General features: G+C 42.0%; 1 protein-coding gene across 4 annotated transcripts in view; it reads right to left on the bottom strand.

Annotated features, from left to right (window-relative positions):
• SLC25A13 (solute carrier family 25 member 13) overlaps nt 1-23,913 on the bottom strand; it is a 169,827-nt gene that overhangs the window by 66,382 nt on the left and 79,532 nt on the right. For all 4 annotated transcript variants that reach the window (XM_045828248.1, XM_045828249.1, XM_045828250.1 and 1 more), the window contains 5 exons: nt 17,792-17,931; nt 3,248-3,394; nt 1,312-1,450; nt 453-546; nt 134-218 (listed from right to left, as the gene is read on the bottom strand). In XM_045828248.1, the coding sequence (XP_045684204.1) occupies nt 134-218; nt 453-546; nt 1,312-1,450; nt 3,248-3,394; nt 17,792-17,931 (605 nt within the window). The remainder of the gene's footprint in view (nt 1-133; nt 219-452; nt 547-1,311; nt 1,451-3,247; nt 3,395-17,791; nt 17,932-23,913) is intronic.

Below are 23,913 nucleotides of genomic sequence, written 5' to 3'. Positions count from 1 at the left end.
TCCCTAAGTAATTTCTCCTTTAAGCCTTATGAAATTGTCTGGAATTTGGGTGCAAAATAGAAAAATGGTAGGTCAGACCAGAGTCCGAAAGACAACTGCAAGTGAAAGGGGGTGAGAGGTGCTTTCTGCCCACCTGCCTCTGGGCCTCAGCCAAGTTGAAGGGCAGAGTTCCCTCTTCCAGTGGAGCAATTCGTTCAATGTCTGCTATGGTCATCCGGCTGCCGGGGTGGAGGACGAAAAAAAAAAAACAAACAAACAAGCACAAGCAACAAAATACAAGTTGATTAAAATGTATATTACAGAATTGTAAAACATTCCCTTTTTCCTTTCCTATATTTCAGAGTTATCTTTAATTTGGTTTCTTTTTCTCCCAGTTTGGGGCCTTCCTCCTACCCCCACCTCCTAACCTCCTTTTATTAAGCTAATTAAAAAAAAAAAAAGGGCAAACTTACCCCCGTGGCTCATATAAATCTGCTAACTGAAACAAGATGTCAACTTCCATGGGTGTAACCTGACCAAATTTCTGAGCTGCCAGAACAAACTCCTCTGTATGGAAAAAGAGTTAAAAAGGGAAAGATTCAAGGAGGAATAGCCACTAAATGCAGCATTAACTCAAGGCACTGGAATGAGTGAACATCACAAAACTTTATCATCATCAGTTGGAGAATTCAAGTCAATCCAAATAGGGTAAGAACTTTGGCAGTCCTTTCATTCATTTGGAGAGTGTGCAGATGAGTTTCTCTAACGTTGACTTTAAAAGTCTGGTGCCATCTGAAGACTCAATAAACGACACATGATGTTATTCAAATGTCAGGTCAGGGAAAACTAGGGAGCAGATATGAAACCTCATATGCATAGGTCCCAGGAGGTTATGTTAATGACGCTGTGGAATTCCTAAGCCAATTCTCTGTTTAAAAGAAAATCTCATTAAAATGCTGGTATCTTGTTCTAAGACTGTAGATCAATTTACACTGTCACCAGTATAAGTTTATGGAATTCCTCATGTACTTTTGAAGCCCACTGTAGAGGCTGCCAATTTAGCCCAGGCTCTAGCAAGATTTGAAAACATTTAAGAAACTTTACGCTGTTCTCTCACTCAAAGACTGTCTTTGGTTTATTTAAAACTTGCTAAAGATTGTTTTGTTTGCTTTTGTCTAATCACAAGATGAAGAACACACGTATGCCATAGGGTTAGTACGTGTCAATGAAATAAAAAAAAATCTACAACAAAACTTCTTGGTTGCCTTCTTCACTCTAATAATAATGCACCAAGATGCTTGCAGGTAAGAATTCAGATTTACTCTCACTCACCCTTAGTCACCTCGACATCTTTCTTGTTGCCTGCCAGAGTGCTGTAGATCTTTCTAATGAGTTCCATGTTGTTCAGGAGTGAATTAAATCCATTAAAGTAGGAGAAGCTGACTTGATGGGACGTGGTGCCTCCAGCAGCCTCGAATAAGTTGAAAGTAAGAGAGGGGGAATAAAAATAAAGTACAGAATGAGGAAGATTCAGAAGTACATATATCAATGCTAGTTTGGGAAGTAATCAAGAATGCATGTATAAGAAGAAATAGTTATATATCTTTTTCCTTCACATTGAAAAAAAAAGCTATATGATTTTTAGAAGTAACTGCAACTAATCATGACCAGAACTTGTACTCTCCACACACACGATCCTAGAAAACTAAATAAATACATGTGTAGGGTTATAACAACAGCACCAGTAGTAATTTACAGAGTTCAAATTTCCATTGGAAATGTTTTATAAGTTTGTTTATTTCATCTAATGAGCAATTCTTAGAGGCTTAGACATGCAAACCTATATCACACACGTGTGTGCTTGTACACACAAAACTATATTACACCGGCACAAACATACTATGAAAAGTGGCCAATCTAGCATTAATATCATGATTTGTCATGTTACTTATAACTAGCAATAAATAATCATTTATACACAGACTTCACAGTGGTGGATTTCCAGCAAACAGGCATGTTATGGTAAAATTATGAGATGCCATATGCTTTGATGGGGGTTAAGACTGGTCAGAATTCTGATAGTCAAAATTTGTAAGAAACCATATTTCTTAATAGGGGATAAGGGAAACAGACAGCAAGTCCATTATGAATGGAACTTCAGTTTGGGTTTCAAATTCTATCCTTCCCTAACAAGGCAAAATATTTTTATTAGGAAAGCCCTTCTTTATAAGGTAACAACCATATAAATCTTCGCTTAGTAACCATTTAGAATAGCTGACATGGGAGTTTAGAATGGAGCAGGGAAGGGGGGCGGGCAAGAACGGGAGCTAGATTAACACAGTGCCAGAGTGGAAAAGGCCTTGTCAGAACACCACATTTCCAAAAACAGGCACCAGGGATAAAAAAGGAAAAATGAAAAGGTAGCCTAAGTTTCTGCCTATGGTAAGCATTGTGAGAAACCCAGATGATGGTGAAAACACTCAAAAAAAAATCTCCCTGGGATGAATGAAAAGATAGCTACCAACCACCTAAGGGTCCCCAAATCCAAGTGACCATCAGAATGATCTAGGAAGCTCAGGGTTAGACTCTAAGGTCCTCACCACCTGTAGATGGTGAATCAGTAGATCTGGAAAGAAGCTTAGAATCTGTACTTTTTATAATTATCCATATGGTGATTCTTATGCTCCATGGCCAAGGCTTGGGCACCACCCCCGCAGAAAGCTCCAGGACACTCTCTGGGGCCAGCAGGGAAGGAGAGGAGCTGGATATCCACCAGGATGGAAACTCCGCAACACAGCACAGCGGGGCTCACTGCCTGTCCCATATGCCACTGTTACCTCTCCACACACACACGCTGATAGTTTCTGTTCTGCTGACCTCACATATAATCCAGGCACATGACTTAAAAAATTTTTTTTGCCTTGGAAAATAGATAAAAGCAAAGATTAGCATTTGACACACCTCAAAATATAAAGCAAAATTAGTATGAGATCATAAATTTGTTTTTTCTTTTTTAAAAAACCAATTAATATGTTTTCTTTAAGAGATTCGATATCATTCAGGTAACAAATTAACCTACCTACTAACACTAGCCAAAACATACTGTGTCTTTAACTTTAGTAATGTATATAATCACATTAAGAAAATGTTTCTTTTAAACAGAAAAACCTTTACATAACAACATGTAAGAGTTGCTCTTACAATCCCTTATTCACTGAGCTCATGCCAGGTGGAATAAACTACTTCATTAGGGCAAGTTACAACTTACAGCTACTAGACATTCTTCTACAAAAGGTGTCAAGACGTGGGGGCGGATGGTGACCATGATGTCTCGGAAGTCAATGGCTGTGACTTTTCCAGTCCTGGCATTGTCCCTTTGCACAAAGGCTTGCTTTGCATGCTCCAACTGTATTTCCTACAAATAAAGAATGTAATATAATTTATGTTTCTCAATTACTACAAATAGTCATTTCATGCTCAACTTCAAATTAGGATGAAGAAATATACATTATATCTTAGTTTAAGAAGTTCCACCTTCTGTTCAATAGCAACCCCCACCCCCACCAAGCTGCTGTCTTCTTGCAAAGACAGAACTTTGCTCAGCCCAGTGAACATACCTTGGAAGTATATTCCACCTTAAATCTCCTACCCAAAGAAACCGAATCACTTCTGTGTTCTGCTGGAGTCTGAGGACACCAAGATAAGGAAAAATGGAATGAAGGTTGGTGGGCTCAAAGACCCAGCCAAACCCAGAGATGCAGATGATCCAAGAACAAACACCTGCAGGGACGTTACCTCGCTCCAAAGAAGAGAGACAAATTCTTAACAGTGACCTGGCGTGCGAGCTTGTAACAACGGACTGGAAAGGGTGGTTCTCCTCTGGAATATGCTAGTCCCTCCAACACGGAGTTTCTCAGCCTTGACACCAGTGGTAGTTTGGGCAGGTTAAGCCTTTATTATGGGAGGGGGACTGTCCTGTGCATCCTTACCTTCTCGCTTCTATTAGATGCCAGTAGCCCCTTTCCTCCGAGGCCATGGCAATTAAAAATGACCCTGGAGAGGGCCATGTGTCCCAAATGAGGACCATGGCTCTAGAATTAGGAAGTGAATTGTATGTAGGCCAGAGGAAGCAAAACCGGAGCAGTATCATTGAATAAATGCTTTAATTCCTATGATCTAAAAACAGGAAGCCCAATCTTAGATTTTGGTTGCTATTCCCAGGGGCTGAGGGTATACACAAAATGAAACAGCCTTCCATCTAAAGTGGCCACAGGCCATGTGGAAGCGTCCTTTCTACGCGAAGCACGGCAGTCTGCCCACTCCCCAAACGGGCTCTCAGAGTGAGGTCTCATCTCGATGGAAAGTATCACTGATGTGACTCTCAAGGACTTCAAATTATTTTAATGAAGAGAAGTTTTGTTAGCTGATATTGATAAATTAATTTTTTTAGCTTTGGTGAGATAATGACATATAAAAACTAACTGTCTTTATGAAGTAGTGGCAAGCTAAACTATGGGAGGAATGGCACGGGTCTGATCATGCTTGAAAGCTCCCTTCTCCTCCCCCCAAAAGGTGAGGAGAAGAAGGAAGACTGATAAAATGCTGATAATAACTAATGCTGGATACTGGGAAGATAGTGGGTTGTGTTCTCTCTACTTTTGCGTAGTTTCAAAATGTCCACACATACACACACAAATTAAAAAGACATTACAATGGTGAGAATCAGTTCTTTATCCCACTCAAAGTCGTCTTCTCGGCTACAGCATCTGCTGGGCTTGGTTGGCCCGTCCCTGCGGAAGCTCCCTTCTGAGACAGTGATCTTTGCAGTGGCTCTCCCACTCACTCTTAAATGAGGGGTGTATGTCAGCCTGGCTCGGTCCTCGGCTCTCAGTGGGAAAATCTGAGGAGAGAAGCCTGACAAATGCCTCTCATTTAAGAAGTGACTGGAAGAGGCCAAGACCTCCTCTCCCCAGGCCTCAAAGATTTCTTAGAAGGCCAGACTCCCAGACCCAAATCTCTTCTATCTGCTGGACCTCAACTTCTAACTGCCTAGAGAATATATCCACATGAATATCTTACAAAGGCCACAAAATTACACATCACTACACCCATTATTACGTGTCACCCACCCAGCCCTCAAACCTGGACCCTCTCCTATGTTCAAAGCTTAATTATTGGCATGTTGTTTTTCTGGTCACCCAACCTAGAAATCTGTCTGTTTTAATTCTTCAAGCTTTCTTTGCCCTGGAGTAAACCAGTTACCAAATTATGTTATTTGAACCTTTGGAAGTTCACCCAAATGTGTGTTTTCCTTTTCACTCCTGATGTCACTGGGCCCAGCCCTCCTCAGAGCATATCCGAATCACCATCTTGGGCCAAACTGGAGGCTGGCAGTTCGGACCTCTGCAGCCACCTCACATGCATCAACAGCTGCCTTGCATGATCTCGGCTCTGACCCCAATCCCATCCCCGCACCCCCGCAGGAACTGTCCACAGCCTTTCACCGTAAAGAGCCCTGTCTGAAGCGCAGAGCTGGGGATCCTCCAGCAAGCGCCTCTCAGCCTTGTCTCCAGGGTCCCAGGCCCCGCCCTGCCAGACCTTCCACACATTCAGGTCTCTGTCCATACTCTTCCCCCACCTAGCATTTACTGTGGCTTTTTTTCTAGCTCCTGAAATCCTACCACCTCCTCCAGGCTCAGCTCAAATCCACCTCTTAGGTAAACACAACTAGGCCTCCAAACGGAAAACAGCTGATCACTTGGCCACCTACTTAAATTTCAATGATGAGACTTACCTTTTTCAACTTAACATTCCTGCCTTTCTCCCTACCATTCCAGTTACATGCTCTGTTCATCCCAATTGTGGTGTAGGCAGAATACTTTAGGTAGAGCATGCACTCAATCAACCATAGAAAAAATAAAATCATAATATAAATACAAAGCCAACTCAGTAAGTAAATCATGATCCATTGAACAAAAAAGGAGTTCCCTATATAACTGCATCTAATTTAAGAGGAAGAAACCAACTGCTAAACACCCTGTGGTGAAGGACCACAGTAGGTATTCAACGGAAAGGAAATGAACACAAACTCCTTTGAATTGCCAGACCCTGCTGAAGCTAAGCCAGGGTTATTCTCAACAACAGTAGAAGGTGTGTTTAGTTATTTCCCTCCCTGCCCCCACAGTTTATAACTCAAAGAGAGTTGTAGGGATTCTCAGACCATTATAACGAAAACAGCATCACTTTCCCTGGTCACCGCATCTGCTCAGAAATCAAAAAGCTAGGACACTAAGACCCACCCATCCAGGCTGTCAAACGGGAAGCGAACACCAGCGTGGGGCTTGGCGCCCACACTGCAGGACGGGGAGCACATCTGTAAGGAGCGTGGTGTCACTACGCATGTCTGTGCCTGAAATTCCACAAGTAAACATTCACTATCAGGGATCCCTGATCACGGAACAAGAAAGCTCCTTGAACCCTAATGATGAACAACTTAAGAAAGCATTTCTGCCCTGGCTGGTGTAGCTCAGCTGGTTGGAGCACTGTCCCATAAACCAAAAAGTTATGGGTTTGATTCCTGGTCAGGGTACATACCTGAGATGTGGATTTGGTCCCTGGTCAAGGTGTGTGTGAGAGGCAACCAATCAATGTTTTTCTCTCTCACATTGATGTTTCTCTCCCTCTCTCTCCCTCCCTTTCTCTCTCTTAAAAAAAACCCAAAACAACAAGAGACCCATTTCTGACAGCTCTTGAAGATTGGGTACATTATAAATTCCATGAAAAACAAGAAGCTAGATCTACATAGTTATCTAGATAATGGGCTAGAGTGAAACATTTAGTTAAGTGTTTCCCCAAACTTGGAAGTAACTTACTACAGATGTGAGTTGACTTCTGAAGAACATCTATTTATGTCATGACTGTGTCCTCTTCTGGGTAAAGAAATGAAACTATTTCCTCAGTCGATACAACAACCATGATAACAGCATTAAGTGAGCATATGTTACGTCCTGGACACTGTTCTCAAGCACTTTATGGTAATACTCATTCAATGCTCACAGTAACCCTGCAATGTAGGTACCATTATTCACCTCACTGGAGCGGTTGGGGAAACCACCCTCACGGACAGGAAGCAGCAAAGCTGGAATCCAAACCCAGGCAGCTGTGCCCTTCTGGCGATGCTCCTGATACTCTGCTACACTTCAGAGAGGGAGAGCCTGGATAAGGCCACTTTCAGGAATTTGATTACAAAGTTGACACCTAGGGATCTTAATAGCTCTGAAAAGATAAAATTTAACTTCCTTTTAAATTATTCTCAAGGCTGTAGATTTTTCAGTTGCCTATGTTCACGAGAAAACAATAAATCCCTGAAACTTTCTCATGCAAATGTCTTTGATGCGCTCAGAGTGTCAGGACTGTTTGCCCGGCAACAGCAGAGACCACAGGGACAGAAACCAGATGCAAGAGGCTTTTCCTGGCCTTGCTCACTGTTTGCTCACTTTCTCACAATCTCAAGAGACCGAGGAGAAAGACAAATAAGGAGTCCTGGGGGCGCTAACACCTGGGTACTCTGTAAATACTTCATTTGAGAATGAGTGACCTTGCAAGGAAGCATCCAGGCCCCACGCTCAGGGCAGTGACTTCAAGCTCTCTGCTGGCACTGTTAAAGCTGTTTGAGAAAAACCTCATGTGCACTTTGGGCTACAGAGACCCTGGCAGTTCCTAGATCTGAAGCCAGAGGGAGAAAACTGGGACAGAGAATGTCTGGTGTGCATGAAATAGAGCATATATAGGATAACGTTCATTTCCGAAATGAAGGGGACCAGAATGGATAAACTCATCCTCTGTGGTCGGGGATTGATGGAGTGGAGGGAAATGGTGGGAGGAGCCATAGTTAAATTCAAGTATTTAAAGGTTAAAGGTCTATCAGGAAAGATGTTAGACTGGCTGACATGACTTAAGTTTTTAAAAAGCAATCAAATGACAAAAAATATAGGGATCAGGTTCTAGCACAAAACTCTGAAGTATTTAACTTCAGAAATACAATGAACTAACTTCCTTACAAAGTAGTGGGTTCCCTCCCAGTCATTGGAACATATATCAAGAAATTTACTTTCTTTTATTTATTTTAATATGGGGGCGTGGGGTTATGGAAGCAATACGTTATGACAAAAATCTGGAGTTTGAACCAGGGATGGGCAGAGCTCAAGTACCAGTCAAGACACTCCTGGCTGGGAGGGCTCAGAGGGGTGCCTGTTTGCTTCTTAGAGCTCCAGCCACATCCACTACACAGGGTTTTAAAACTATACATCATGCCTGATAGGTACTTACTAAATGGTAGCTTTGATTTTTGCAGAGGTGAATGGTTTAAAAACATCTAAAGTCCTTTCCACATTCTTTGTGTCCTTTAAAAAAAAATCACAAGTAAGAGATAGAGGTTCTGTTGAGTAACTCTGAACCACTCACAGGAACAGAGAGAGATGAAGACCAGATAGGGAGGGAGTAACAGTAACAGCTGCATGTTCAGTCACTACAGGTATAGCTAGAGGCTACACCAGGGACTACAAAGGCAGTATTTCAGCAGAGCCTCACAATCATTCTTCAAAGAAATAACACTGTCTTCATCTTACAGAGAGGATCCTGAAGCTCAGGGAGGTTAGGTAACTCATCCAAAGTCACACAGCCAGGAAGTGACAGAGCTGGCAAGGTTTCATCTGATTCCAACACCGAGATTTTTTAAATACTGATTTAGGCTGCCTTGGGTAAAATCGTAGTTAGAGGATCACTAGCCCTGAACAGATAACTAGAAAAGGGATTTAGAGAAAAGTTTTGGTGATGCCTTGTATATAAAAATGGAACAACATACATCCCAAAGAATGTTCACTATGAATGATGGGGGAGGTGAAAGAATCTACCACAAAGGGAAATACTTGCAGTGGGAGACCAGGAGGAGAAACTTAGAGCAGGACGAGTTTAAGTTACAAACAAAAATACAAACAAAAGAAAGCTAGAGGGACAGGTGGAAATGTAAATCTAGGAGAGGTGGATAACAGGGCTTTAAGGAGAAAACCGGAAGGCTAACATTTGCTGTTATTAAGTGTTGCTATGCTTCAGGGACTGCTGTGTTTTCTTACTCATCACCTTGGCTCCTCCCAACATCCTTATAAGGCGGCCCCACCAGCACCTCCAAGTTTCGGATAAACGAGGTAAAGAGCAGCTGCGGGTCACGTGGCGTGAAGGACAACATTGGACGTGCACTGGGCGGTCTGGCTCGGGAGTTGCAGTCTGAGGAACCTACTTGGCTTGTCTGTTGGGGGCAGGCCCACTAAAACCCATTAGAAAAAAGTCTAACTGTTGCAGACACAGATGAGATCATCCCACAGAGCATACAAAGAGCAGGCGGATGACAAAAAAAGAACTGATCCCTAAATGAGTAAGTACAGACAGTACAATTGAGGGCCTGAGACCCATGGGACTCCCAGAGAGCTGGGGCGATGGCAGAGCTCTGTAAATAGAGCTCTTGCGAGTGCTAGGTACAGGGGTTCTCGCTGAGTGCTGCCGCTGGAGACAGGAAGGACCAAAGAGGAAGGGCTCCCCTCGGCGGAGGCCAGAGGTCCCAGAGCAAGGTGCTGCACTGCCATCTGAGGCATTTCTGCTCAAGCGCAGGAAAGGACGTCCAATTTTCCTTCAATATCTGCCAGTGAACTGTTTCAGCTCCCTCTACGCCATGCATAATGATTAACGGAATAGGCTTTTATTGCCACGGTTTCCAACTACTTCAACACACGCATTCAGATTGCTGTAGGGGGAAAAAAATCAAACTCTTCAAAATTGCTAGCTGTATAGAAATAAACATATACAGGGGTTACACCACTTTAGGTCTAACATTCACGCTTCTAATAGTTCCAGGCCTGTCATTTCCTTAATAATCTCCAATTTTCAAGTGGGTATATTTTGAATGCAAAAATTCTCTCCACCTCTATTCAGACATGCAAGTTTGTGCTTCAGCCTGAGAACAATTTACCAGGAATAAAAAAAAAATAGACCAATATACCCTCAAAATAAGCAGCATATCCAGATGATTTATATTACAAAGCCAAGAACACCAAAAAAGACCCCTGGCTAGTCTGCATTTTTCTGTTTTGTACAGTTTTAAAATTTAAAAGAAAATCTAAAACTTTAAAAAAAAAGAAGCACAAAGTTATCAATAACAATATGATTCAAAAGAATTCCCTCTTAGGGGTGGAGGTAGAAGAATCCTTGGAAAAAGGTAGGTAATTATTTATAAAAACAAGGAACAAAAATGTATAAAGACAGTATGCTTATAAAATTGGTATCTTATTTAGTCCTATTTCAAATCAAATCTATATTACATCATGTATCAAAACTTATACAGTATTTAATATGTAAATACCCACTTCATTTTCATTATCCTATGCTACTTTGATGGAAAAAATCTAGTTAAAATTAAGATACCCACATTTTAAAAAATAAAAATGGAACTTAGGAATGGAGTAGGCAGAGAGATAGGTAGTTCTGATTCTTAACATCTTTCTGGGCTCTCCACATTCAGTCCTTGCCATCGGCTCACAAGGCAACATGGTCCTCCACTCGCTGGGGGGGGGCTTTCGAAGCAGGGCTGCAGCAGCACTGCGGGCAAGCAACAACTCGGGGACAGAGGACAGAGCTTTTCCCTCTCAATTTCCTTGCTCTTCGGATTTAATGTTTAACTTCACAGTGGGGACCAGCTGGGGCGATGCCGTACAGAGTGTTCATTTTTACCAGGATGTTACTATAAAACCCTGCACAACAGGCTGCCCAACAAAACAGCAAGCTGAAGAACGCCACAGACACAACAGCACAATGAACACTGATTTCTTTTTCCCTGAGAGGAGGAAATGCAGTGGGAGCGCAATGTCCTTGCACCTGATTCTCCGAGTGACCAGGATATCATCATGTCTCGGGTCACCCATCGCCAAAGAGGCAATGGCTTTCATTTGGACACAAAACACAGTCTAAACTCTTGGAAGAGCTCATGGTGAGCAACATTAGCCACTTCTGCTCATTATTTCATTTTGGAACTTCAGATGATGCTGCATGGATGAAACAGTAGCACAGCTGCGTGGCAGGCCCCATCTGGTCTGACTTAAAATCAACATAAAAAGCATGCACATGTTAAAAATGCAAATACAATCAAGGTCTCTGGCTACTAAAGATCCACAGTCTAGATATTTTAACTAATACAGATGGCCATTTGGGGGACAACAGGGAGGCATGAATGGCTCGGGTTACTCAATCCGAAGCAAGGACCTTGCTAGTCACCCACTAACCTGTTTAAATAGCTGTGGCTTCAGCAAGTTCTCCTACAAGGGATTGTTTTTTGTTAACACCCAAAATGTTCTATCAGTTCCAAAGCTCGAGAACTCCATGTTGCCATGGTTGAAGGTTATTATGTTTTGTTTTGATGGATGGTGAGGAGGAACAATTTCTTTTTTAACACATACAGCTTTGTGTGTTGAAAGGTTTCCATTATTCCAGGACGCTGTGACAAATATAGTAGCAAACCATGAGTGACGGGGACCATAAAATCCAGACCACAGCTGACAAGGAGCAGTGACACTGGAGGGACACGTGGCAACCACCAGCACCAGAGCCCCGCTCTCCAGGGCTCAGAACCTGAACAATCAAAATGTCCTTTTTACACAGAAGAGATCTGGGCTGATCTGTAAGCCATGCTGACCCAGAAGCTAAAATCATGGTCAATTTGACTTCAGGACAAGAACCAAACTTGTGTGGTTGTATTATTGGTATGAATATACAGGCTTTGGCATCCAACAGGGTTGCCATGGGGATCATGTGATCTGATGTCATGGGTCCTTACCAGCACGAATGGCCTGTCTGGAGCACCAGACGTAGCTCTATTCCCAGGCTTTACTCTGAGCTCTGTCTACTGTGAGTCGCCTCTCTGAGTTTCATCATCCTCTTCCGACAAAACGATGACCTGAATAAAGTTATGCTAAACTCTCACACCAACCTTGCCATTAGAGTTCTCCATTGGGTCAGGTAACCATTCTTAAACACTATTTGATGAGACTCTGATGAAAATTACAGATAATTTTTAGCTCAATGCCCTCTCAAGTCAGCTTTCCTGTTTCTTGGCTAACCAATGAAACCCCAACTTCAAAACCTGGCCTCTTCACCAACTGATAGCATTGCTGATATCTTGATGATTCTTCTTCCTAGAGCGGGGATGAAGGCCTCTGGAAATGGAATAAATGTCCTAGCTTCATAAAATGGGAAACAGAATTCTTTGGAAATGCTCAGGTCTGTCGGGGCCATACGTTGGGCTCCTATAGTACAATCCTAATCCCAGAGAGCTGAGGAGAGGAGATGGAAACAATCCAGCAACATATGTGTGAAAGACAATTACAAACTAAGACTGACCTCATGAACACTCCCTCTTCCTCTTCCTCCTGTGCCTGCATCTCAGTAAACCAGCACCACCACCCTCCTACTTGCCCAAGACTAAAACCCAGGAATCAACCATGAGTTCTGCAAATCCTTGCTGACCTCATCCTATCACCAAGCCCAGTCAGGCCTGTTCCTTTAACTTCTCTTGAACCCATTCACTGTGGCTCATCACCATTACCATGTAACCCATAGTTGTTTCTGTCTTGGACTGGAAGGGACCTACTGGTCCCCCTCTCCTAGGTCAGATCCCCCCCCCCACATGACTTTCTGCACAGTAGCCAGAGTGACCTTTCTGAAATACAAATCTGATCACGTTTGTCTCTCAGAGCTTGCTGTCAATCTTGGGACAAAGGCCTGAAGACCAGGTTCTGTTCTTTCAACAGTCCGGGTTTTATAGTCTGGACGAGTGTTTCTCAATGTGTGGGCCATCTGGAACACCATGGTTCAGGATGCTTGTCTGCAGGGCACTTTCTTAGGCCCTATTCATACAGGCCTACTGACGCAGACCCTAGGTGGGGACAGAGGCCCAGAACTGGGCCTTTTAAAATAATCACTCCAGAAAAATTTTATATAACGTTCGATAGAACACTGTTCGAAATTTAGGAAAACTAAAATCAACTTTAGTTCCACTTATCTCACCGTAAGCAAATCTAGAAGAATTTCTCTAAGCTTCTGTGTGCTCATCCTTCGAGTAACAACAGCAACGGACACCAAAGGTGAGTGTAAGGACAAATACAAATCAGAGCACTTTCTAAGCCGAAAAATGCTCCATGAGAGGTAGTTAATAGCAACAGCTTCCTAGTTAACAACTACATTGGATTTGGGAGCAATCCTCTATTTTTCTATTCTGAGACAGGAGACACTAGAAATTCCTATGTGTAGATTATATTAAAATTTTAATAATTATGTGTGAAATATATACCTATGATTATAAAACATTATCAAAAAGTAAATGGAAACAACAGTAATATATATCCCTACTATGGACTTTTTAATGATCATATCAGGTAATTATTTGGGTTGCAGTCAAAAATGTTAAATGTCAACAGTACATGACTAGACACCCCCATTCAGCAGCACAGCCCCTTCCAGGAACAGAAGCTAACCTTCCTTGGCCTTGGCCTTGGAGACAGTATACTATAGTGGTAATAGCACCATATTTTTAAATCCATCACATGTCTGTGAACTTATTATGGAAGAAGCTAAGTTCTAGAACAGTTTCTCTATAGTAGTTTGGGGTACACCTTTGGGAACCTAATGAAAACCATAAGCATTCCCCCCCCACAAATTACCTATAAATGCAAAATTTTACCCTAGAGGCTGTTTATTCTTTTGTATATAATAGGATATAATGATAATTACCTCTCAGGGTTTTAGGGGATGTTATCATCAGAAACAGAATATTTAAAAGCACTTTGTAAATTATAAAGATTGTTATGATTATTACTTTTTTTTAAAAGAACGACTCTTAGTACTGACTCCACAGAATAATTTGGCAGAAAAGTTTGAGGGCTTTCACTTTGCGCTCACAGTTGCCTACAATGTCCACCCAGTAAAAAGCGGACCATGGATCTGAATAAACATGTCTCCAAACAAGATATACAAGTGGCCAGTAAGTACATGAAAGACACCTGGAATCATCAGTCACTAGGAAAACACAAATCAGAATCACAAGTGAGATACCACTAAGACAGCTTATAACGTGAAAGGCCTCGATCTCCTCGTCTGTAAAGCAGGGCGGTTAACTGAATGACCTTGGTGTCTGCCCTCTAAGTCTGTACTCTGGGTGGCTGCTCTAACCACACTCTGAATAGGGGTTTCGGGTTTGTATGTGCCACGAGGGTTGATGCTACAAAGAGTAACCTTGGAGGGTGTACATTGCATACCTGTTTGTGGTTGCTGCTTTGGAGCCATCTGGCAAAAAAGCACAGAAACCACCCTTAGATTTTACAAGTGCCTCACAACTTGTTATCTATTAACCTCCTGGCACTCTGCGTAAGGCCTCGTGGCAAATCCTGCACCCTCAGCAAATGTTTGCTGATTGGATGGACTGTTCCATGTCAGTAATAATCACAGCACAAACAACACTGCCAAACAGGGTAAAGTTTTATGTTACTACCATTCGTGAACAGGAGTTCCAGCAGATACACACAGAAAGATGTCCCCACATTCTTCTCTAAGTATACTGCTTTCAGTATGTTAAAATGAATTATTCAACTAGCCACCATAAAACTAGAGCTGTCCTCTAGGATCTGAGAGGGAGAGGTGTGTGGAAAAGTTCACTGGATATTTATAACACACGTGCATACCCACAGAGAACACTGTGTTTTCATTCACACATACACACCCTCGCTCCTGCAGGGAAGCGGAGATGACGGAACGGGGCACAAAAAGCCAGCAGCAGTGAAGGCAGAAGGAGAACGATGGGCTGACAAGCTCACGGCCACTCCCTTCTGAAAACCTTCCCTAGGAATGGGACTAATGCTCTAGGGAAGAAGGTTTGCTTACTTCAACACTATAATTCAGACGCAAAGTATAAACAAGGCAAGTTTAGCTCAAAGAATATCAACTTTATCCACTTCATGCATTTTATACCCAAAGTACAGAAAACAGCACACCAGGTCAGCATTCAAGTGATGCCCATGAGCAGCGCCATCTGGGTGGGTGGGGAGCTTGTCCAGACTGTGCACAGACGAACCTGTGAAGTTCTCACAGCCACGTGATGGCTTGTGACAAACTCACACTTGCTTAGACAAAGTCACATGTTCAGTAAAGGAAGAAAAATAACCTGACCTTGCTGAGAACAGCACTGCCCTCCAATCACAAACACACATACATACGGCGACACAAGTGACACACCAGTGTGTAAGGCTTCAACTGGCTGCAGCCAGCCTCAACCACCTTCTAGAATCTTCAGTGGGACAGAGCAGTGTTGTCTCTACACTGCTCAGGCTCCCTGAAACCACAAGCACTTCTCAGCAGTTCCTTTACCTGAACCTCTTCCTTAGCAGGTGACAGGTAGCAGCATACATGGTGGCCGTTCTTTCACGTGTCAAGCAGCCAAGTATCTGCTTTCATGACCTTGGTGCCAACCGGGGAGCCGGTGCCCATGTCTCTGAGCCCTGCCCTAGAGCAGAAAGGCAGGTGCATGCTTGACAAACAGTGCCCGAAACATAGGAGATTAAGTTCACGCATGCCTGTAAGAAGTTCCCTGAACCCAGACAAGTGTGCAAAGGAAGCAAACAAAACATTTAATTGGGGACAGTGTGTGTATGTGGGGGGAGGGGGTGACACAATCATGGACATCAAAACCGGGACTTCATTGGCATGCATCTAAGTCCATCATGATACATCCCTTAATTCCTTTATATCTGGGCTGAGTGGGACACAAGAGCAAGGCCCTAAATTATCCACTATAACCACTTTAGTCTATAAAAGTTGAGCACTTGCATTTGGGCTACAAAGTCGAAATCATGCCATGCAAAACACAGTGGGATGGATCCATTTGCTATTATAGAATGGTCAAATTCAAGTGAATGCCCTCCAAGACAAGCTGGAAACCTCATCAGTAATCCCTGAGTCACCTAATCTTTGATTCCGGCTTCTTTAAGTCTTGAGGAAAGCCCAGAGGCCGCTGTGAGTAGTGCACAGGCCACTCAATTCAGCGTAATTGATATTTGCTTAAAGGAAAACGTGATCAGTCTCACTACTGCTAATGTCCCATTAAGACTAAAAGTTAATTAGGCTGTGTTCCATAAAGTTAATTTGAGGCATTTGTCTCAATAGCATTATTGTAATTAATCCTCATCAAAATGAATACTGTCTCCTACTGCGCGCCAACGTCTTGTGTAAACAATAGCAGAAATCCAACTTGAATCCCACTCTCCACTTGAGTTATTTACTTAGGTTTATGTTGACACAGAACTAACTGCACATGGGGATGCATAGACATTAACGGGTTTTTAAAAGAATACTACTAAAGCAGGTTTAAGGTCTCTTGAGTTTCCAAAGGCCAGGAAAATATAAGCAAAGTAAACAGCATGATAATTTCGTATATCATAACAAATACCAGCACAAGTCAAAATGAGCAGCTCCCATTGAAGTTAAGCTATTCCGGTGCGCCGGTGCCCTGGGACAGATGCCCCGACCTGCGGGACGAATGAGCACACATGGCACGCTGCACGTGTGCGTCCCTTGTCTCCACCCCCCACCCCCCACATCTGTGTTTCCACACTGCTCGGGAGGCGCTTACAAGGTCTCGGGCACACAGCAGAGGCAGGGACACCAGGGCACCCACTTATGAGATTACTAATGACAAAGAACAGAAGGTGGTTTCCCTGGCAAATTTATACATAGCAAGCTAATCCCCTCTAATGACTCTTTTGAAAATACTACCTTTAATAAAATGTAAAATGTTAATTGTTAGAGAAACAACACAAAAGCCTAAAAATCCAAAAGACAGAGTGAGTGGTTTGTCATATAGATACCATAGATATTCACCTCTGGCAGCTGATGTTAATGTCACAGTTAAGATATTTTAAAAATTATGCTTCAGAGGAAAGTTTAACTGCAATCATATTTTCTTATTACTGTTCCATTGGCATCCTCAGCGGTCCAGTGATATGATTAAAAGGCAGGGGAGGGGGAGGGTGGGCACAGGGGGAGCTCAGAGAAATGCAGGAGTGACTGCACCAGGTACATCCTGCAAATGTCGACGACTCCCGCAGTTTAACCCTGGACATGGGCAGCAAGTGTCTTTTCAACAGTGATTCTCAAACTTGGTGGCACATTAAAAGCACCTAAGAAGCCTTAAATACCCCAATGCCTGGGCTGCCTGCCCCTCCCCACAACCCCTAATCTAATCTAATCTCTAGAAGTGGGACCTAAGCAACAATAGCTTTTAAAGCTTACCAGGTGACTCCAACAGGCAGCCAAGCTCAACCCTGTGCCTTGCCTAGGGAAGGTCTCAGATGCAATGATACTGTTGTTAGATGCTAATGATGACATGCATCTATTACTCAGGGGAAAATGAAATATTGCTAAACCATGGTGGAACTAGTCATAAATCAAGGGTTCAATTTCCAATTTTGCCCCTCCTCACTTGCATGGCTTTGGGGCAAATCACTTGATTTCCTGGGATGTCAATCTGCACTCCTTTTAAACATTCCTTTTAAACGTAAAGGGGTTCTACACAATCTGTACCAGCCCACTGAATCCCATGGTTTTACGCCCTAATAAATAGAGAAATGCTTTCAGATGGGATGGTCTGGCTTGGGGGTAGAAAGTTTGAGGTAAATCAGGATCCCAGTTTTGCTCATGCGCTCTTTTCAAGAGCCAGACCCACCAGCAAAAACTGAGTGAACTCCGAGTACGTCAGGTGTCTCTTCCGTTCTTTTCCGAAATGCAGCTGCACAAACTCTGAATCCCAGTTAAAAGGGATACGTTGGTGAATTGTAGTCTGTCCAAAAACTTGCTTAACATCCTCTGAAAACAGAAAAGGAATGGTGATTAAAACAAAGACAATCAGGTTCGACCTTATAAAACCTATGAAATGGACAGTGCTACTTTCTTCTTATCAAGAGTAACTCAACCTAACATTGTAGTATTTGTGTTATAACCCTAAACCTACTTTTGCCTGGCCCTGTACATACAAAAACACATGTGACACTACACAAACTTTAAATACTGTCCTTTACTGAGCTACTGGAAAGTGTTTTTAAGAATTTAGAAGTCAGTTAGAAAAATCTTCAAGCACATATTCCATGGCGCTCAGACCCCGTTTGAGCCTTAGAGATTCCCACTACTTAGCAAGCCCCACTTGAAGACAAAGGTGGTGGGAAGAAAAGCCAGCAGCTCAGTTCTTGAACTTTATACAGCATATGTTTAGCTTGGCAGAAGTTCTTAAAAGGCCCAGATTATCCCATGTTACCATGGGCTACCAAATGTGCTATCACAGATTCATCACCTCTTGTTTGTTTCTGCTACAAAACTGTACAAAGACTGACAGAGGAAAAAAAGAAACAACAATATGAAAAACCTTACTTTTTTAAAGCTTCATGTTTTTATTGACTAGTATCCTCCTCCCTGAAGAAGTGTGTGTTTGGAGGGCAGAGGGAATACAGGTTATTATTATATTAATGAAATTTGTCCTGACCTTCACAACATTAAATAGAGCTACCAAACCTCTTATTTTTATTAGCAAACTGTGCCTGATACTTTTTTTTAAACTCTGTGTCTATTTAGAATAAGAAAAAAGAATGAAGCTCTTTGGTCCTCTAAAGGGTGCCAAGAACTCTGGCACATGTTTCCATGGTCTCCCCCAAATTTCCTATTTCCACACCCATTATACCCACAAGATTTTATTCCATGATTTTAAAGTTTCCAGAAATTTTTAAAGTCTTGCCATGAAGAAACAGTAGTGCCACCATCAGCATAAGCCTGGGCGTGTTTGCACAGAGAAGGTAGTAAAAATCAGAATTATGCCAGGCATAAATTTTAGAAAAGGTGGCAGAAAACCTCAGACTGGCCCTGACAGTAAAATGAAAAAGTTTTAAAGGGCAACCGTCAATTTCTTTGAATTTACTCTGTCTTCTCTACTTTGGGGGTGGGGGGAAGAGACAGGATATAAGAAAAACAAATGAAACAAGAATTAAGGTTTAAAAAACAAAAAGAAAAGGAAAGACTCCCAGAGGATCTGGGCACGCTTGAGGGGTGGTCTTCAACGAGATGAATTAAGTAGAAGAAGATACCATGGATTCCCTTCGGTTCTATCACTCCTGAGAAGAAGTTACTGAACTAAAACTCAAACCACTTGGGTTATTGTCTTCATGGCTACTATACGTGTAAGTCTTCAGTGGTAAAAACAGACATTAACCTAAATATATAATAGCCCCTTCCCAGGTCTCTTGTTTCCACAGCTCTGTATAAAGCAGGTGAGATCTAGTGAAGGCTCTCACAATGGTCTAATCTAGACGAATCAATTATCTAGTGAGAACTGATGTTCAAGCGACCAAGATGTGATCAAAAGAAAAACCATATTTCTTTATACTATAAATACAATTTCACTTTATAATAAAATTTTAGAGAAATAATAGACAAACAAAAATGGCTTTCTGGCCATTTTTCTGTGTTTTGGTGAAACAAATATTTGTCGAGCATTCTGATGAAACAAAGTTTTAATGGAACAATCACTGGATAGCTGTCAAAAACGAGGCCCTTCTTTTCCTTGACCTCTCCTTTAATGTCCTGCAGAATGCAGCAGAGGCCATTCACCAAATATTGGCATATAAAGCTAAGGCATCAATTATGCATTTTAATATTTATATGGTCTAATTTGTAAATACATATACATTTAATTTACTCAAAAATTAGTGAATGAATTTAAAATGTGACTCACCCTAACCAACAATCTTACTTTTCCAATAATTAAAAGAACCAACATTTATGACTCACTAGAGCTCTGACATGAATTCAAAACTGTGAACTCTAATCCCTGTGTCTGGGGCCTTTTCCACTGTATTGTAGACTACAGCTCGCCTCTCGGGCAAATGCCAGCTTCAAGTATTGAAATCCAGTCATACCAGAGAGCAATCAATATGTGATCCCTAGGATACATCTCAGCTCTCCAGTCAACCCTACAGGCCTGTATTATTATAATAATGTTTTAAGCCATCTCTCTATAGTATGTATTGATATGCAGCTATATGTGTGACTACACATATTTATTGTATATCTTTCTTTCCACGTAGATTATTAGCACCTTGAAAGCAAAGGCCATATTTTTCACTTCCGGTTCTCCCACTGTGGCCGCATTGTAGAGGGCGTTGAGCAACTGCTCACTAAGTAGTGGTTGAATTTAAATGAGTCAGAAAAGGTGTATATCACAACAGTATGACAGGTTAAGGGCCATGGTATTATCCCTTTTAGGTACCAGAGTTTCTACCTTACTGGGGAGCTATTTCAGCAGTCGTTTCCCCAGGTTTTAGTGAATCGTCAGTCTTGCCCATGGAAGCCTCAAGCCCCACTCCCAGGTTCATTTGAGTCTACTGGGGCTGAGAGTCTCCATTTGAACCAGTGGCCCAGGGTTCTCTGATACAAGGGTCCAGGACCTCACTCTGAAAAACACTGTCCGGATGAGTTATGGAAGGGTTAGATTCACTCCTAATTTTTAAACATCCCAATAAAATACAAAAATGTAAAAGGAAGGTGGTAGGACAGATTGTCCAGGTCGGCCAAAGTGACACAGTAATGTGTAAACACAGGCCACTTGCAGGTGCAAGAGGACTCACAGAGCTGCCACGTGGTGCAAGCCAGTGGGTGACATTTACCTCACGGCCTGTGTGACCGGTGTGCCCTGGAGTGGGACAGCCTACAAACTACCTGACTGCTGAGAATGAGGCCCCGTTACCAGTCGTCCGCTGTTCTCACATCCGGGCAACTGTAAGAATGCCTGTCCTTAACCAGCTGTCAACTACTAAGCAGCACGGCTTATGAGCACTAAGGCCGAGACCTGTGGGCAGTGGAAGGTCACAGGAGACATGGTGCCACACCCCAATCGAATCCACGTGGAATGACTGAACAGCAGACCCAAACAACATACTGTGTGGAGCGCTGCCCTGCAGAGCTTCCTCATGGCGAGGAAACAATGTCAGGAGGGACGCATTACAGGGTGGGAGAAAAAGGCCTCTTGGAGAAGATAAAACTTGATGTGAAGGCTGAGAAGGATTTATGCAGATGGACCTGTGAATGAGTTTCTCGGTGGACAAAAACAGCCTAAGGAAGGGCTCATTTCATCTGAAATGAGTTGAGTGTCCAACCAATGCTTTGGGCCAGCGTCACCCAGGGTCACTGAGACACGCCAGATCCTGCTCCAGGCAGTCCCAGATGTTGGCATCACTTGCCATCAGCAAATATCATTATTTTTAAACCCCATGCACTTGATGCTACTTTTATGGTGACGAAAAGGTTGTCATGGAACTAAGAAACTGGAAATTAAAACGAAAGTGATTTGCAAACGCTGCTCTGTACTCTGGCTTCCACGGGAGATTCCATAAGCTTTACCATTAAGAAGTCCACGAGTCAACCTCAGGGCCATGCTGTCACTAAACTTTACCTTGACCTTTCCAAACCTCACTTGTAGTCCTGGAGAGAAAAGAGGAAATCCAAAATACTTTAGATGTTTTGGTTATTCAGTTCAGCGTACTATAACTATAACTCGTCAGCTGATGGCTTTCCAATAAGCATTACTTGGCAGATTTATCACTAACTTAAAAAAAAAATTGGAATCAGATCTCTCCTCACCTGAACACAAGGCCTTAAAATCTTACCTCGATGTTGAGGTTATATAGGCAAAGAAGCTGAACTGAATTAGCACTGGAATATGAATGAAGCACTAAATATATATTTTGGATATTTGAAGTCTTATTTTTCATAGCTCACCCAATTCTCCTGAAAGTAAAAACACATTAGAATGCTTTCCTCTCACCCTGGCTGGTGTGGCTTAGTGGATTGAGTGGTGGCCAGTGAATCAAAGGGTCACTGGTTCAATTCCCAGTCAGGGCACATGCCTGGGTTGCAGGCCAAGTCCCCAGAAGGGGGCACATGAGAGGCAACCACACACTGATGTTTTTCTCCCTCTCCTTCTCCCTCCCTTTTCCTCTCTCTCAAAATAAATAAATAAAAATATTTTTTTAAAAAAAGAATGCTTATCTCTTAAAGTATAATTATTGTTATTTCAGTCTGTGCCAAACAAATTATGTTTGGAAGTTCCCACAACATACCAAGTAATGGTGATATTATTTAAAACAAGACTTCACCAAATAAGCTCAAGAATTCTTTGAGTTTATTTGTGGGACTTTGCTTTCTCGGCAAATGTTTCAAGCCTACAAGTCTGCTGTATTTTTCTTTTTAGATCACAAAAAGACAATTACAAAGTGGCAATTGTTTCTTTCCTAAATATAACCTCAAAGTCAACTAATTTCCCCTAAGTTAATAAATTTCCCAGGCTACAGAATATGGTTGTAGAAGAAAGACTGTAATTTTTAAAAGCTAGGTTGCAGATGACATGATCTTGCACATAAAAATTACTAAGGGACCCACTAAAAAACTATAAATGAGCTCAGCAAGGTTGAAGGATACGAGATCAATATTTAAAAATCAATTACATTTCCATACACTAAAAGCAACCCAAAAATGAAATTAAGAAAACAACTCCATTTAAAATAGCGTCACAAAGAACAACAAACTTAGGGAGAAATTTAAAAAAAAGACATGCCAAACCTATACTCTAAAAGTTATAAAACACTGTTAACAGGAATTAATGAAGACCTAAATACACAGAAAGACATTTCATGTTCACAGACTGGAAGACTTGATATTGTTGAGACGGCAGTACTCCCCAAAGTGATCTGCATGTTCGGTATAAACCTTATCAAACTTCCATCTGGCTTCTTTGCAGAAACCGACAAACTGATCCTAAAATTCATGTGAAAAGTTAAAGGACTAAGAAGAGCTACAACAATCCCAAGAAAGAAGAACAAAGTTGCATTTCAAATTTACTGCAAAGCTGCCATAATCAAGACTGTGTGGTACTGGCATAAAGACAGACATACAGACAAATGCAACAAAACTGGGAGTCAAGAAGTAAATAGACCCTAACATTTATGGGCAGCTGCTTTTCAACAAGGCTGACAAGGCAATACAATAGGGAACGACTAGTCTTTTCAGCAAGTGGTGCGGGGACATCTGGATATCCACACGCAGAAGAAAGATGTCAGGGCCCCACCTCACACCGTATTAAAAAACTAACTCAAAATGGAGCAAAGACATAAATAGAAGAGCTTAACCAATGATGCTCTTACAGGAAAACACAGGCAAAAGTTTTTGTGATTCTTGATTAGGAAATGGTTTCTTAGACATGACACCCAAAACACAGCAACAAAAGAAAAAAATAGGTAAAGTGGCCATCAAAACTGAAAGCTTTTGTATTCCAAAGGATACCATCAACAAAGTGACAGAAACAGCTGTGGCTAGTGTGGCTCAGTGGGCTGGGTGTCATCTCACAAGCCAATGGATCATCTGTTCAATTCCCAGTCAGGGCACATGCCAGAGTTGTGGGCCAGGTCCCCAGTTGAGGGTGTGCAAGAGACAGCCAATCAATGTTTCTCTCCCTTTCCTTCTCCCTCCTTTCCCCTTTCTCTAAAAATACGTAATAAAAATCTTTTAAAAAAACAAAGTGAAAAAACAGACCACAGGATCAGAGAAAAATTTTGCAAATCATATTATCTGATAAAGAACTCTGGAACATACCAAGAACTCTCACAACTCTACAAAAGAAATAATAAATCACCCAATTTTAAAAATGGGCAAAAGATCTGAGTAGATAGTTTTCCAAAAAAGACATACAAACGTCCAATAAACATATTTCAAGATGCTTGGTATCATTAGCCATTAAGGAAATGTACATCA

This window comes from Phyllostomus hastatus, unplaced genomic scaffold (assembly GCF_019186645.2).
Source record: "Phyllostomus hastatus isolate PE091 unplaced genomic scaffold, TTU_PhHast_1.1 phas_scaffold_78, whole genome shotgun sequence".
NCBI classification, from domain to species: Eukaryota; Metazoa; Chordata; class Mammalia; order Chiroptera; family Phyllostomidae; genus Phyllostomus; species Phyllostomus hastatus.
Note: the sequence above shows the minus strand (reverse complement) of the source record. Positions and strands in the feature narration are given on the sequence as shown.